At 48.1% G+C, this 15,281-nt stretch overlaps 1 protein-coding gene across 2 annotated transcripts in view; it reads left to right on the top strand.

Moving 5' to 3' along the window:
• The first annotated feature begins 14,112 nt into the window (after positions 1-14,112).
• ARFGEF2 (ADP ribosylation factor guanine nucleotide exchange factor 2) overlaps positions 14,113-15,281 on the top strand; it is a 104,681-nt gene continuing 103,512 nt past the window's right edge. The window contains exon 1 of one of the 2 annotated variants that reach the window (XM_045444302.1): positions 14,113-14,455. In XM_045444302.1, the coding sequence (XP_045300258.1) occupies positions 14,335-14,455 (121 nt within the window). In that variant the 5' untranslated portion in view covers positions 14,113-14,334. The remainder of the gene's footprint in view (positions 14,456-15,281) is intronic. The other variant, XM_045444303.1, reaches the window with a different exon arrangement.

The raw sequence follows: 15,281 nt of genomic DNA, 5'->3' as shown, positions 1-15,281 counted from the left end.
TATGTATAGAGTGAGGAAGGGGACCAAATTCATTCTTTTGCATGTGAATATCCAGCGGTCACAGCATCTCTTATTGAAAAGATTATATTTCTCCATTGAATTGTCTTGGCATTCTTGTCAAAAAGCAACTGACTAATAACTGTAAGGATTTACTTATACTCTTTCTAATCTATTCCGTTGATCTCCGCATCTATCATACGCCAATACCACACTGTCTTGATTACCATGGCCTTGTAGTAAGTTTTGAACTCAGAAATTGTGAGTCCTCCAATTTTGTTCTTTTTTGAGGTTGTTCAGTTATTCTGGATCACTTGCGTTTCCACATCAATTTAGGATCAGCCAGCTAACTGAGAGGAAGCCAGCTGGGATTTTTACAGGAAGTGCTTTGAATCTGTAGATCAATTCAGAGAGTATTGCCACTGTAACAATATTAAGTGTTCCAATCCATGAAAATGGGATGCCTTTCCATTTGTTTAGGTCTTCCCTGGTTTCCTTCAATGTTTTACAGCTTTCAGAGTGCGAGTTTTATACTTCTTCTGTTAATTTATTACCAAGTATTTTATTCTTTTTATTGCTCATGTAAGTGCAATTTTTACTTAATTTCATTTTCAAAATTTTTTATATTTTATAGATATTTAATTATTTTTACATCAATCATATCCTGTAAACTTGCAGAACTGATTTATCAGTCCTAATTGTTTTTAAATAAATTCCTTACCATTTATATTATACAAGGTGATGTTATTTGCACGTAGCATAGTCTTGTTTCTTCCTTTCGAATCTGGATGTCTTTTATTTCATTTTATCTGATTGACCCAACTGGAATGTCCAGTGCAATATTTACTAGATGTGTTGAGAGCAGACAATCTTGTCTTGTTTCTGATCCCAGGTAGAAAGCCTCCATTTCTTCATCATTAAGGAGGATGCTAGCTGTGGGATTTTTGCAGACCTCTTTTATTGGGTTGAGGAAGTCCCTCTGTCCATAGTTCATGTGGTGCTTTTTTTTTTTTTTTTAAATCATAAAAGGCTGTTGGATTTTGTCAAATGCTTTTTCTGTACCTATGGGTTGATCATGTGGTTTTTATCCTTTAGTCTGTTACTATTGTTCATTATATTAATTGATTTTCGAATGTTAAGTCACCTTTGCATTCCTGGGATACATTTTTGGTGTGTAATCCTTTTTATACGTTCCTGGAATCAGTTTGCTAGTCTTTTGTGGAGGATATTTACATCTGTACTCATAAGGCTATTAGTCTGGAGTTTCCTATCCTTGTGATGTCTCTGTCCATAACCTGGACCACTCAGCAGCATGTGACACAGTTGCTTACTCCCTACTTTTCCATTTTTAATTATGGCAAATTGTACATACCATAAAATGTACCACTTGCTCCATTTCTAAGGGTACAGCTCGGTGACCTTCGGGACGTCTGCCGTGTTGTGTAACCATCACCACCATCCAGCTGCAGAGCTGTTTCATCTTCGCAGACGGAAACCCTACCCCCGTGAAACCCTAACCCCCCTCCCAGCCCCTCATACCCGGGTACCTACTTTCTGTCTCTGAGTCTGACCACCCCCGGGACCTCATCGAAGTGGAACCACACAGTACCTGTCCTCTTCTGAGTTGTTTCACTCAACAGGATGTCTTTTGGGGTTCATCCATGTCATAGCCTGGGTCAGAATTTCCTTCCTTTTTAAGGCTGAATAATGTTCTAGTGTGTACATCTATCTATCTATCCACTACATTGTGTTTATCCATTCATCTGTCATTAGACAATTAGGTTGCGTTCACCTTGTGGCCATTGTGCATCATGCTGGTTTGAACACGGGTGTTCAAATGTCTGTCCGAGTCCCTGCTTCCGGGTCTTTGGGGTATATATCCAGAAGAGGAACTGCTGGGTCATATGGTAATTCTATGTTCAATTTTTTGAGGAACCTCCATACTGTATTCCTCAGCAGCTGCACTATTTTACATTCCCACCAGCAGTGCACAAGGGTTTCAATTTCTCCACATCCTCATCAGCCCTTGTCATTTCCTTCTTCTTTTTATTTTTTACTTTATTTTATATTTTTATTAATTTTTTAAGTTCACTTCTTTGAGAGAGAGAGAGAGTGAGTGAGCAGGGGAGGGGCAGACAGAGAGAGGAAAAGAGAGAATCCTAAGCGGGCTCCGTGCTGTCAGCACAAAGCCCGACGTGGGGCTCCAGCTCACAAACTGGGAGATCATGACCTGAGCAGAAACTAAGAGCCGGACAGTTGACTGACTGAGCTACCCAGGCACCCCAGAAGGAAATGTCCTTCTTTTTTTAAAACAGCTTTATCAAAATGGTGTTTACATACCATGAAATCCCCTACTTTAACTGTATGAGTCACGAAGGTTTGTGAAATTTATAGAGCGCGGCCATTAGCACAATTCGAGAACATGTCCATTACCTTAAAAAGGTCCCTCAAGCCCATTTGCCATCACTCCCGATCCCCCCACCCCAGCTGCAGGAGACTTTAATCTCCTCTCTCTGTCTCCACATTTGCCTTTTCTGGATATTGATATGAATGGAATTGTAGTCTCTAATTCCTATAAATGGATCAGTATCTTGTTCCTTTTAGCTGCTGATGCTACTCTAGTGTATGGATATAGCACATTTTTTTAGCTATTCACTAGCCGGTGGACATTTGGATTATTTCCACATATTTTTCACTTTTTTATGGTGGTAAAATATATTTACCATAAAATTTGTCATTTTTAAGTGCACATCAGTGGCCTCAATCACAGTCATAAAGTTGTACAACCGTCAACACCATTTCCAAAGTTTTTGTCACTCCAAACAGAAACTCTGTACCCATTCAACAATCACCCCCCATTGCCTTCTACCCCCCAGCCCCCGGTAATCTCTAACCTGCTTTCTGTCTCTGCGAATTTGCATATTCTAGATATTTCATAGAAGTCGAATTGTACAACCTTTATCCTTTGGGATTTATCTTCTTTCATTGAGTGTGATGTTTTCAAGGTTTATCCACATTGTAGCAAGTATCAGTACTTCCGTCCTTTTTGTGGCCAAATAATATTCCATTGTATGGCTAGGCCACATCTTGTCTATACATTCATCAGTCGATGGATGTTCGGGTTGTTTCCACTGTTTGGCTGTCACGAATCGTGCTGCTATGAGGATTCCTGTACCAGGTTTTGTGGACCTTGTTTTTAATTCTCTTAGGTATACGCTTCAGAATGGAATGGCCGTGTCATATGACAATTGGCTGTTTTCTGCTTTGGGGACTGCACTGGCTGTGGTAGGACAAGGGTTCTCAGCTTTCCAGACTTCTCAAGGCCAGTAAAAATTCCCAAAAACAAAACAGATGATTGGGCCATCTATCTAAGACAATCTATTTGTTATGCCACCAGGTAAAGACTTTAAGATCAAAGAAGTATTTTCCTCCTTACTTCACAGAGAAAGAACATGTTAACTCCCACCACCACTATCCCCAACAAGGGAAAGAGATTAAAATACTAGAATAAACAGCAGCGATTCAAATTTATGCAAACTTCACCACATTGTTGTTTTCCACAAAGTACTGTGAACGGGTTAAAAAAGAAAATAACAACACACCTCCTCAGAGTCTAGCCAGGCTGTGTGTGTGTGTGTGTGTGTGTGTGTGTGTGAGAGAGAGAGAGAGAGAGAGAGAGAGAGAGAGAGACAGCGTGTGCCGCACAGGGATGTCAGGTACCCCAGCTCCAGGGAGTTCTCAGATGTGCAAACAGCGGTTCTTACCCCAAGGAGCTTCAGGCTCTGAGAAGAACAAAAACCGGGACAATTGCTTTAACTGAGGCACACGCATCAAGAGAACTCAGAGACAGAAATTCGTTCTGACCGTGGGAAGAGCAGGTGAGGGGTGGAGACCCGAGCAAGCCAAGGTGAATTCCACACGCCCACAAGTCCGGGAGACCACTTTTGCCAGACCAGAGAGAGTCTGCAACTCCTGGAAGTGTCAGTACCTTTAGGGACAGAGGTTCCACGGCCAAGCAATCTCTTCCAGTCGGGACATTCACAACAAGAGTGGGTAAGTTCGGTCCCCTGTCCTCCTGGGTCCCAGAGGCTCTGAGACCCATCCCCTCTGATGGAGGCCAGCTGGGAAATGAACCCTCAAGTGCCTGCCACCTGTTTGGGAGGGAAGCAGCCGCCCTCAGAAGGTCAGGAGATTTATGGGGTCCTAGCACCATCATGAAGGAACGAAAGGAAGCTGTACCTGGGGCAGCAGGTACCGGAGGGCTGTGAGGCTCTGAGAACACACTTCCCCCAAGCTCCTAAATCCCCTTGGAGACTTTTGGGAGCAGCTGTCGATGAACTCATTACAAGAAACAGCTGTCAGGGCGCCTGGGTGGCTCAGTCGGTCAAGCGTCTGACTTCGGCTCAGGTCATGATCTCGCGGTTTGTGAGTTCGAGCCCCACGTTGGGCTCTGTGCAAGCAGTGAGGAACCTGCTTGGGATTCTCACTCTCTCCTCTCTCTCTGCCCCTCCCCCACTCATGCTTTCTCTCGCTTTCGAAATCAGTAAGTAAACTGAAAAAGAAACAACCGTCCTCTTGTAAGCTCCCGCTGCTGGAAGAAACGAGGAAAGGGGATGATAAAGGTCATAGATGGGGGAAGGTCATAGGGCAGAAGTATCAGTGTATTAGAATCAAACTTGGCTGACCTTCCCCTAATGAAAATACGAGGAAAAGTCCCCGTGCTTTGTGAGGTGGGCTCATGGAAAACTGTGCTGAGGGAGACTTTTCCTGATTAGCACTGAAGGATCAAATAAGCCAGTGCCAGACCCTCACACGGGACATAGCTATCAGACTTTCTTCTGGTTTCAGGGCAGCTCATGAAAATGAGTCTAAGGCAAAATGATGAGGCCCAAACCTTTTCCCCACCTTTTCTTCAGAGAGGAGTGACGGGACCGGGTGGTGAGCCGATCTGAACTTCCTGAACATTGTCGCTCTCTGGTGGCTGAGACACAAATTGCATCGAGGTTGAGCGTGGACGTAGGGTGGAGGGTCTGTCCTTTCCCTTCTGTGATGAGAAACGGTTATACCAAGAGGTTTCAGAGAGACTGGCTTTGCTTATGAGGAATATCTACCGGAAGGTGAGGTCTTGGAGTTGGAGTTTATGACATCCTCTTTCTGAAACCAGCTTTTCCTGTGCACCGTTGGCTTGGTAAATGGCCTCACCACCTGTCTGCTTCCCCAGATAAGAAACTTGGGGGCCCTCCTGCCTAGACACCCTACTCTCCCTCATTCTCACATGTAGGCAGTCCCTGAGGCCTGTTCATTTAGCTTTCTAAATTTGTCTTGAATCTGCCTGTTTTTGACCACCTTTGCTGCTATATCAGCCAGAAAATGGTAGAAGCTTCTCTGTTTCAAGTAGCTTCTCTCTTCGAGCCATTCTAGCAGAGTGATCTTTCCTTCTGTCATTCAATAACTGTTCTTGTTACTATTACCTTAGAATAAGTCGCCCCAAAACTTGGTGGCTTAAAACAACCAAAAATCAGTACCTGTCTCCATTTCGTGGGTCAGGAATTCGGGAAGAGCATGGTCTGGTAGTTCTGGCTGGAGATTTCTTTTCTTTTCTTTTTTTCTAATATTTTATTTATTTTTGAGAGAGTGCACGTGAGCAGGGGAGGGGCGGAGAAAGAGGGAGACAGAGGATCCGAAGTGGGCTCTGTGCTGACAGCAGAGATCCCAACAGAGATCTCACAAACCGTGAGATCATGACACGAGCCGAAGCCGGACGCTCAACCAACTGAGGCACCCAGGCCGCCCCTGGCTGGAAATTTCTGATGTGATTGCAGCCCGATGCCTGCTGAAGCTGGCACAGGGGGAGCCGGAGCAGCTGGGGTGACCTGGCATCTCCCTGTCTCCACGGGGGCCCCTCTGGGCTTCCTCAGAGTGGGGGACTCAGGACAGTGCGTCTGGGTTATGTGGCAACTCGGGGCTCAGGCGCTCTGTGCACCATACTTCTTTGGAGGCCACATGGGTGGGATTTCTTCATGACGATGAGTCCCAGGAGACCTGCAGGTGTTCGGGGAAGAACAGTGTGGCAGCTCTTCTCAAGGACAAGCACCACCAGCCAGCCTCTTAGTATTCACGCACCCACATAGCTCCTTAAACATCTATTCTGGCCTGATCTCCTGCCTTGATTGAACCAATAGAATGCAGTGGAAGGGGCGCTGCGCCTTTCCAAGGCTCAGCCTTAAGAAGGTCTGGTAGCTTCAGGTTCTGCACCTTGGGGAGCCCTGTGCCACCGCATAAGGGGTCTGGCTACTCTGCAAGCAGGGACCGTGTGGTGAGGTTACATAGGGACAGACCCTGAGTCTATGAGGAGAGAGACCAGGTGTCCCAGCTGTCCTAGCACCTCAGCTGTCCTCCCCCAAGGTGCCAGATGTGCGAGCAAACCATTCTGGGTGTCCTGGCACTGTGTGAGCCCCTGATAACTATAGCCAACACCGCACACGACAGGAGAACCACCCAGCTGATCCCAGGCAAGCACAGAATCGTGAGAAATAACAAATCGTTGTTTTAGGCCGCTAAGTTTTGGAGTAGATTGTCACACAGCAGTGGATGACCAAAACAAGAAGTAAGACCAGTTATGTGGGTACAAGGCCCACGGAGGGTCTGTACCCCAGGGTGGCAGCAGTGGGGTCTTTCTGAGGCGGTGACACATGGACATTGCATCTGGCTACCGATCCTCAAACATGAGTCTCCGGGCCTCCCAGAGTTTCCATGAGCTTCTTGGTATATTTCAATAAAACCCTTTCCTGCTTAAATTACCTAGAGTGAATCCTGTTGTTTGTAATTCAGAAACTTCTCTGATAAACTCATGGTCTAGGCATTAGTGTCCTATGGCTGTTCTCACAAAGTGACACAAACTTAGTGGCCTGAAATACGAGTTTATTACCCTACAGTTCTAGAGGTCAGAGGTCTGAGATGGGTCTCACTGGGCCGAATCTAAAGGGCTAGAAGAGCTGTGTTGCCTCCTAGAGGTTCTCAAGGAGAATCTGTCTTCCTGCCTATTTCAAATTCTAGAGGCAGCCCACATCCCGTGGCTTGCGGCCCTCTTCCACCTTCAAGGTCAGCAGTAGCATCGATCTGGCCTCTGCTTCTGTCACAGCTCCCTTCTCTGCCTCTTCTGCTTCCCTCTTTCTCTTATATGGACCCTCGCGATTATGGTTAGCCTACCTAGATAATCCAGAATAATCTTCCCCTCTCAAGATCCTTAATTTCATCCCCACTGCCATGTAGGGCCATATAGCCACAGGTCCTGGGGATCAGGGTGTGGGTATCCCCGGGCAGCTATCATTCTGCCCACCACCGTTAGGTTCCCCCAGAAGCACATTCTGAGGTAAGGACTTGGGTGCACATGGTGTGCTTGGCAGGAACCAGCAGGCGAGTGGGGAAGTGAGACAGAGAGGGGAAGGAAGCCGCCATGGGATGTGCTCTCTGGCCAGCAAGCCCCGAGGACCTCTGGGAAATAGCAGAGCACGCTGCAGACCTCTCTGTTCATCCTTAGGTGGCTCTCCCAAGGGTGTCAACCAGCTGGCACTTCTGATCTGCGGCACGCTTGGCCAAGCACACGTCTGTGCCCCCGGGAGAGTCCTCGAGCCAAGGGTCTGACATATATAAGGACAAAAAAGTACCCAAACGGCACGCAGCAGACACTGTCGGTGCTCAAGCCATCTGCCCCGGGCGCTCACCTCTGGTGGCTGGAGGAGGCCGCTTCCGCGGGTCTCAGTCAGCCTGTGTGCAGGACACGGTGTCAGAGCTGATGCCCCGAGAAGCAGCCGTAGGCAACAATGGATGGGAACTAGACGAATTAATACCCGGGCTTTCTCATCCCTTGGCTGGCATAACTCTGACGCATATCTACACTGGCTCCCAGGGCTCTCCAGTGCGATGGAACCCCAGATGCCCTCGGGGGTGACTGGCTTGATATCACACCTGTACTGGCTCCATTCTCACTCCCTGCTGCTGTGTCCTGGGGTCACCTCCTAAATACACTTGAATCCTTGTCTCAGGCTCGTCCTCTCCTCCGGGAGCCCAAACCAAGATCCAGGGGCAAACAAATAAACAACAAACCCCCACAGCGGCGGTGTCTTAATATTTACACTGAACAAGTCAACATTTTTCTAGTGTAACTGGACTCATGTCCACAAACAAACAGAATACAGCTGCTACACACATAACTTCCTTTGGAGAGACTCTCGCAAGTCTACCTTTGAGGCTCGCCCTAAATCTAAGGCCCCAACCAAATGGGGCTCCTCCCCAGTCCTGCTACGAGAATCAGAGAGGCTGTATTTGAGTTTTGCCTTAAAGTAAACACAGAAAATAAACATCTGTCACAGAGAACAGTGACACACAGAGGCACTGTGGGAGCAGGCTCAGACCATCTAGTGTGACGAGGGGTATAAAGAGCCTGTGTGTAGCGGGAAGAGACCAGACCGGCGGCTGGAAAGGTTGACTGCAGGCACGGCCACCAGGGCCTTGGGTGACTGGCTCAGGCTACCAAGTTGAGACATGACTCAGGGGAAAGCGGGAGTCAGAGAAGACGCTGCTGGTTACCAATATTATTAGTTAGGACTAGGTTCCGCTGCACGAGGTAGGGAACTAAAACTAAAAGGCTGCCTTGTGTAAAAGGCAACAGGTAAGCACCCCAGAGCTGGTGTGGCTCTCCAGAATGTCAGGGACACAGGTGCCTTCTCTCTCGCTGCTCTGCTGAGAAAAACTTCTATTTCAGATTGCCTCATGGGCCCAACATGGCTGCTGGCAAAGGGAGCCGGAGGGGGGGCGGGTCAGTTAGATAAAATACAATGTAGCCAGTTATATTTTATTTATTTTATTCTTTATTTATTTATTAAATGTTTATTTACATTTGAGAGAGAGAGAGAGCAAGAGCAGGGGAGGGACACAGAGAGAGGGAGACAGAGGATCCGAAGCGAGCTCTGAGCTGTCAGCACAGAGCCTGACGTGGGGAACCCACAAACCGTGAGATCATGACCTGAGCTGAAGTTGGACACTCAACTGACTGAGCCACTGAGGCGCTCCAAAGACAAATAAATATTTAAAAACTAAATGGGTGTGCCTGGGTGGCTCAGTTGGTTGAGCATCTAACTTCAGCTCAGGTCATGATCTCATGGTTCGTGGGTTCGAGCCCCACGTCAGGCTCTGTGCTGACAGTTCAGAGCCTGGAGCCTGCTTCCAATTCTGTGTCTCCCTCTCTCTCTGCCTCTACCCCACTTTTGCTCTCTCTCTCTCTCAAAAATAAATAAACATGAAAATTTTTTTAAAAATTAAAAAATATAGGGGTGCCTGGGTGGCTCAGTCCGTTAAGCGTCCGACTTTGGCTCAGGTCATGATCTCACAGTCTGTGAGTTCAAGCCCCGCATCAGGCTCTGTGCTGACAGCTCAGAGCCTGGGGTCTGCTTCAGATTCTGTGTCTCCCTCTCTCTCTGCTCCTCCCCTGCTCATGCTCTGTCTCTGTCTCAAAAATAAATAAAAACATTTTTAAAAATTTAAAAATAAATAAATAAATATTAAAAAATATATATTTATCTCTGAGAGAGAGTGCAAGCTGGGGAGGGGCAGAGAGAGGGGGACAGAGGATCTGAAGCGGGCTCTGCGGAGAGCCTGATACGGGGCTTGAACTCACAAACCGTGAGATTGTGACCTGAGCCAAAGTCAGACACTTAGCCAACTGAGCCACCCAAGCTCCCTATTTATTTTTTTACTGTAATCTCTACACCCAACATGGGGCCTAAACTCAGGACCCTGAGATTGAGTCGCATGCTCTTCCAAATGAGCCAGGCAGGTACCCCTCCAGTTATAAACTTTCCCCCCTCTAGTTATATTTTAATTTCAGGTAAATGGTGAATTTTTGTAATATAACAATGTCCTGGTTATTGCATGGGACACACTTCTACTCAAAAAAGTATTCATCGTTTATCTGAAATTCAAACTTAGCTTCTGTAACAAATGACCACAAATTTAGTGGCTTAAAGCAATACCAACTGATTCACTCACCGTTTGGGAGGTCAGAGGTGTACAATGGGGCAGCAGAGTGGTGTTCCTTGTGGAGGCACTGACAGGGATTCCATTTCTTCTTTTCCAGCTTCTAAAGGCTGCCTGTGTTCCTTGGCTTGTGGTCTCACATCACTGCTGGCTTCTAACATCTCCTCTCCTCCTGACTCTGGCCCTCCCGTGTCCTTCTTATAAAGACCCCTGTGATTCTATTGAGCCAGCCCGGTAATCCAGGATGATTTCCCAGTCTCAAAACCTTTAACTTAATCACACCTTCAAAGCCCCTTTTGTGGGGTGCCTGGCTGGCTCAGTCAGTAGAGCATGTGACACTTAATCTCAGGGTTGTGAGCTCCACGTTGAGCATAGAGATTCCTTTAAAAAAAAAAAAAAAAAAAGCTCCTTTTGCTCTCTAAGGTAATATATTCACAAGTTCAGGGGGTTGCAATGTGGATATCTTTGGGGACTGTTATTGTACCCATAGAAACACAGAAGTTGCCCCCAAATAACTTGCTGATGAAATTATTAAATCCTGTGGACCCAATCCAGACACCTCCATTCATTCATTCATTCATTCATTCCATAAATAGCTACAGAGCACCTCCTACATGCTCTGGGCAGAGAGCTAACAGCAAGACAGATGACGTCTCTACCTTCGTGGATGCACATTCTACCTGGGGAAGAGGAGACAATAAGCAAAGAAACTCATGTGAAAACAGACCTTTCCTTTAAAAAGGTGGAGCCTAATTTTTCTCCTCTTGAGCGTGGGCTGGACTTAGTCATTCACTTCTAAAGCAACTATATGCAAATCAAGGGAAAGCTGCCTTTCGTCTGGAACTTGACCAAATGTCATTCACCGTTGCAAAGCCATAGCACCACTATTTATGTCAACCACAGTCAAGTCTCCAAAACAGCACCCTTGATCAGTCTGGATGGAAGATACCTTGAAGACAAGGTCATAAAAACTACTGCAGCTTTCTATGGCTGTTCCGTCTTTTTTTCCCTTGGATCACTCTCTGGGGAAAGTGAGGTATCATGTCACAAGCACATTCAAGCAGCTCCATGGTGAGGTGACTACCCGAGGCCTGTAGCCAACAGCCATGTGAGTGAACATCTTGGAAGCAGCAACTCCAGCCCCAGTCAAGCCTTCGGATGACTGCAATCCCAACTGACAGCTTGACTTCAATCTCATGGGAGCTCCCGAGCCAGAACTACCCAAGCTGCTCTCAAATTCCACAGAAACTGTGAGATAATAAAGGTTTGATTTCGAGCCACTGAGTATTCACATAATTTGTTATGCAGCAATAGATAACTAATATACAGATAAATAAACACCTCCATTGCAAATTAAGTTTAGTGTAATAAAGAAAATAAATCAAGATGGTGTGGAATCCCATGGTGAAGGCAGGCATGATATGACAGGGAGGTTGGTGAAAACCTCCCTTGTGGGTGACCGTGAGCTGAGAGTGGATTGATGGGAAGGTGTCAGCCAGATGTGCTTTCCAACCCCAACAGACACCACACTCCCTTTATTATAACCACAAAGCCTCTGTTAACTCTTCTGAAATGAAATTCATAGATAACAGAATCTTTCTACATGCATAATTTTTTTTAACATTTATTTATTATTGAGAGACAGAGAGAGACAGAGCATGAGCATGGGAGGGACAGAGAGAGGAAATAATACAGAATTCTAAGCAGGCTTCAGGCTCTGAGCTGTCAGCACAGAGCCCGATGCAGGGCTCGAACCCACAAACAACGAGATCATGACCTGAGCCAAAGTCAGATGCTCAACCGACTGAGCCACCTAGGTGCCCCATGCATAATTTTTTTTAAAGGTAATAAAAAACAAAGACAAAACAAAAGGAAAGTAATGTACAATCCACAAACTTTATTTCAACATATAAGCGCTCAGGCACAATTACACTAAGAGATATAATGAAGCAGTCAGATACTGGAACCTAAAAGTAGAATCCTGTGGATCACGACAACTGCAGATTGATCAGGGGTGCTATTGTGGCAACGCAAATACCAGGGCTGGTGTAAATGGTACTAATGTGGTTTTGAAACAGAGAACAACCAGACAGAATGCAGTTTTCTCTGGAATTACTATAATAGTTACATTCCTAGAAAATTCAAATGTATATTAAGCCTATGAAAAACGCTTGTGTTTATATGTTAAGCAGATGTACGTTCTAGGTTCAGATGGTTACTAATAGGTTTTTCACCTCCAAGAATGTCTACTCCTGCCATGCGGGACTCTGCAGGATGGTCCAGCTCTCTGTAGAATGTTATCAAGCAGTCCTGCTCCCCTATCATGACAATAAAACTTCAAAATGTCCCTAGGGTTGGTACTGGCCTCAGTGAGAGGCACTGATTGGGAGGAACAGAGGTGCACAAGCTAAGCCCTTAAGGGGAACAGAAAGGAATCCAGAGTGGCTGGAGAGTCCCAAGGAGGAAGAAGGGAAGAGAGAAGTGAGGGCAGAGAAGTCAGCCACAGTGAGATACTTAGAGTCAATTTCAAGGGCAACTGGGAGTCATTGTAGGTTTTATAGCAAGGAAATGACTTGGCCTGACCTTGTTGGGGGTGGGGGGGGGGGACTCCAAACATCTGTTACTCCTTGGATCATACTGCATTTTTTGAGAGTGTCATACATCCATTCGTTCATGTATTCATTCAACACATAAGGATTGAGAGGTGTCTCAGTGATGCATTGCTGTGTAACAAGCAACCCCCAAATATAGTGGCATATCATAACAATAATGTGTTGCTTTCTGCTCTTCTGGGGGTTGGCTGGGCCGTTCTGCTGGTCTCACAAGGGTTACTCAACCTGCTGTATTCGGCTGGCGAGTTGGCTGGGGGCTGGGCTTAGCTGGGAGTTCTGGGACGACTGGGCCTCTCCCTCCATGTGCTCTTCCTTCAGGATGGTCCTGAGCACCTGAGGCCTCCAGATGCACAGGACAGGCTCACTTCCACCACATTCTGTTAGTCAAGGCAAGGCAAATCAAGGGGGTGGAGAAACAAACAGCACTGCCCGCCGAGAAGAGCTGCAAAGTTGCATTACAGTGATGGAATTTATGGCCATGGAACATTCTACTTGGCTCTGGACCAGACCCTGGGGAGAAAGCTGCCCCTTTGTGGCCTACACCTACACCCTAGTCTGACAACACACAAGTCAACAAGTGCAAAAGGCCAGAAGGTGTTGTGAAAAACATCAAATAGGGAGACAAGGGGCTCCTGTGCATGAAACTGTCAGGGAGGACCTCCTGAGATGTTTGAGCATTTGAGCATGCCTGCATGAGAAGTTTCCGTGGTTTCCAAGAAAGACGCCCTCCTTGCATGAGCACACAGTTGCCTTGTGGGATACAGGCGGTATGAAACGAAGGGCTCAGGGGACATCACCAGTGGTGTTGTGATGTCGCTGGCAGTAGGATAGAATACAAGGGGCCCCGGGGGCCAGAATTTGTCTTCTTACACTCACTTGTAGGTTGTGTGACACTGGTGATCTCTGTTTCTTCCTCTGTCAGACACCCTGCCCTGTGCACAGCACTGTGAAGAACCACAGAGTGACGAACGTGGACAGGCACACTCCAAAGGGAGGTGCACAGAGGTGGCACTGGTCACACAGCTCACTGAACTGGACGGCCAGGCACGCAGTGCAGTGACGGTAAAGTTGGGTGCAAGGTGTGTGTCTCGCCAACAGGCATGGAGAAATCCTGTGTCTGGAGAGTGTCCATGAATCCCCCTTCCCTCTCTCTGCCTTCCTTTCACCTCCCCTTTCCCTCCACCCCTTCCTTTCCTCTCTCACCTGCCCTTATCTTCTCTCCTTCTCATCTCTTTTCCCCTGAACTCTCCTCTTCCTACCCCCTCTCTCCCCTCACCCCTTCACCTCCAATCGACCCCCTACCTGTCCTCCTTTTCACCTTTCTCCTTTGTCCCTCCCGGGCCCTCTGGCCTTTCACCCACTCCCATTCTCCTCCCCCACCTTTTTCTCTTCCTTCCTCCACCCTCGCCCCTCCCCTCCTCACCCGCCGGACCCCGCCCCCAGCCGCAGGCCCCGCCCCGCCGGGGTCACGGGGTCGACGGACGCTCGGCGGCCGTAGCGCCCCGTCAGTCACGTGGTCACGTGACGCGCTCCAACATGGCGGCGCCGTGGGGCCGCGGCGTCGCTTCCTGACGGGGCGGCGCGGACGGACGCGGCCGGTGGTGGCCGGGACGCCGGGCCCGCAGCGTCGCTCGCCCGCTTGTTCGCACCGCCAGCCCGCGGGGCTGCCAGCCCCCGCCGGGCCGGGGCCATGCAGGAGAGCCAGACCAAGAGCATGTTCGTGTCTCGGGCCCTGGAGAAGATCCTAGCCGACAAGGAGGTGAAGCGGCCCCAGCACTCCCAGCTGCGCAGGGCCTGCCAGGTGGCGCTCGGTGGGTGAGCCGCCCCGGCCCGGCCCCGCGCCGGCCTCCCCACGCCGGCCGTTACCCTGCCCGGCCTCCTGGTTTCCACCTCCCCCGACCTCGAATCCCACCCTCCCGACCCCCTTATTATAGCCCGGGGAAACTGATGTCCAGGCAGCTCGGGACTGGCCCAAGGTCACCTAGCAAGTTAGTGACAGCCAGCGCTAGCTATCCAGCCTCCCAGCCCCGGGCTCTTGCCACGACTTCTTGCCGTCCTGTTTCCTGGTTCCTCCCCTCACCAACCTCAGGAGCGGTAGTCCTTGCCCCAAGTTTTCTCTTTACCTGCGTTCTGCTGGTTAGGGTTCCCCCATGTGAGCAGAGCAAGTGCTTTGCTCACCTGCCTTAGGGAAACCCCTGACATTTGTTTTGGAAGTCCTGGATTGGAGAATGTTTTCTCTTTCATTTGGGGATCTCCCATAACTCCGTCATGTCCTGCACCTCTTAGGTAGGTGCAAGAGATCCGCTCGTTGCGGGCAGTCCACTGAAATAGATGTTCTTTGAGGGCAAAAAGGCTCGTCTGTTTTATGCACTGCTGGATTCCCTGCGTCTGCAGCTCTGCCTGGCACATAGTAGGTGCTGATTGAATGGACCCACGGATTATGGAAAGAGGGAGAGGACTCTCACTCGTAGCTAGTTAAAACCTTGGTCGTTGATTACAGCATCGACATCCTGTCTTTTAATCATTGAAATATTTACCAAGTGGCCACTGTCTACTAGGTGCTGTGATGGGCACTACAAGACAGACAAGATACTTGCCTTTGTGGGGCTTATACTCTAAAAGGGGAAACTAAAATTA

The sequence above is a fragment of the Leopardus geoffroyi genome, chromosome A3 (genome assembly GCF_018350155.1).
Source record: "Leopardus geoffroyi isolate Oge1 chromosome A3, O.geoffroyi_Oge1_pat1.0, whole genome shotgun sequence".
Taxonomy (NCBI): Eukaryota; Metazoa; Chordata; class Mammalia; order Carnivora; family Felidae; genus Leopardus; species Leopardus geoffroyi.
Note: the sequence above shows the minus strand (reverse complement) of the source record. Positions and strands in the feature narration are given on the sequence as shown.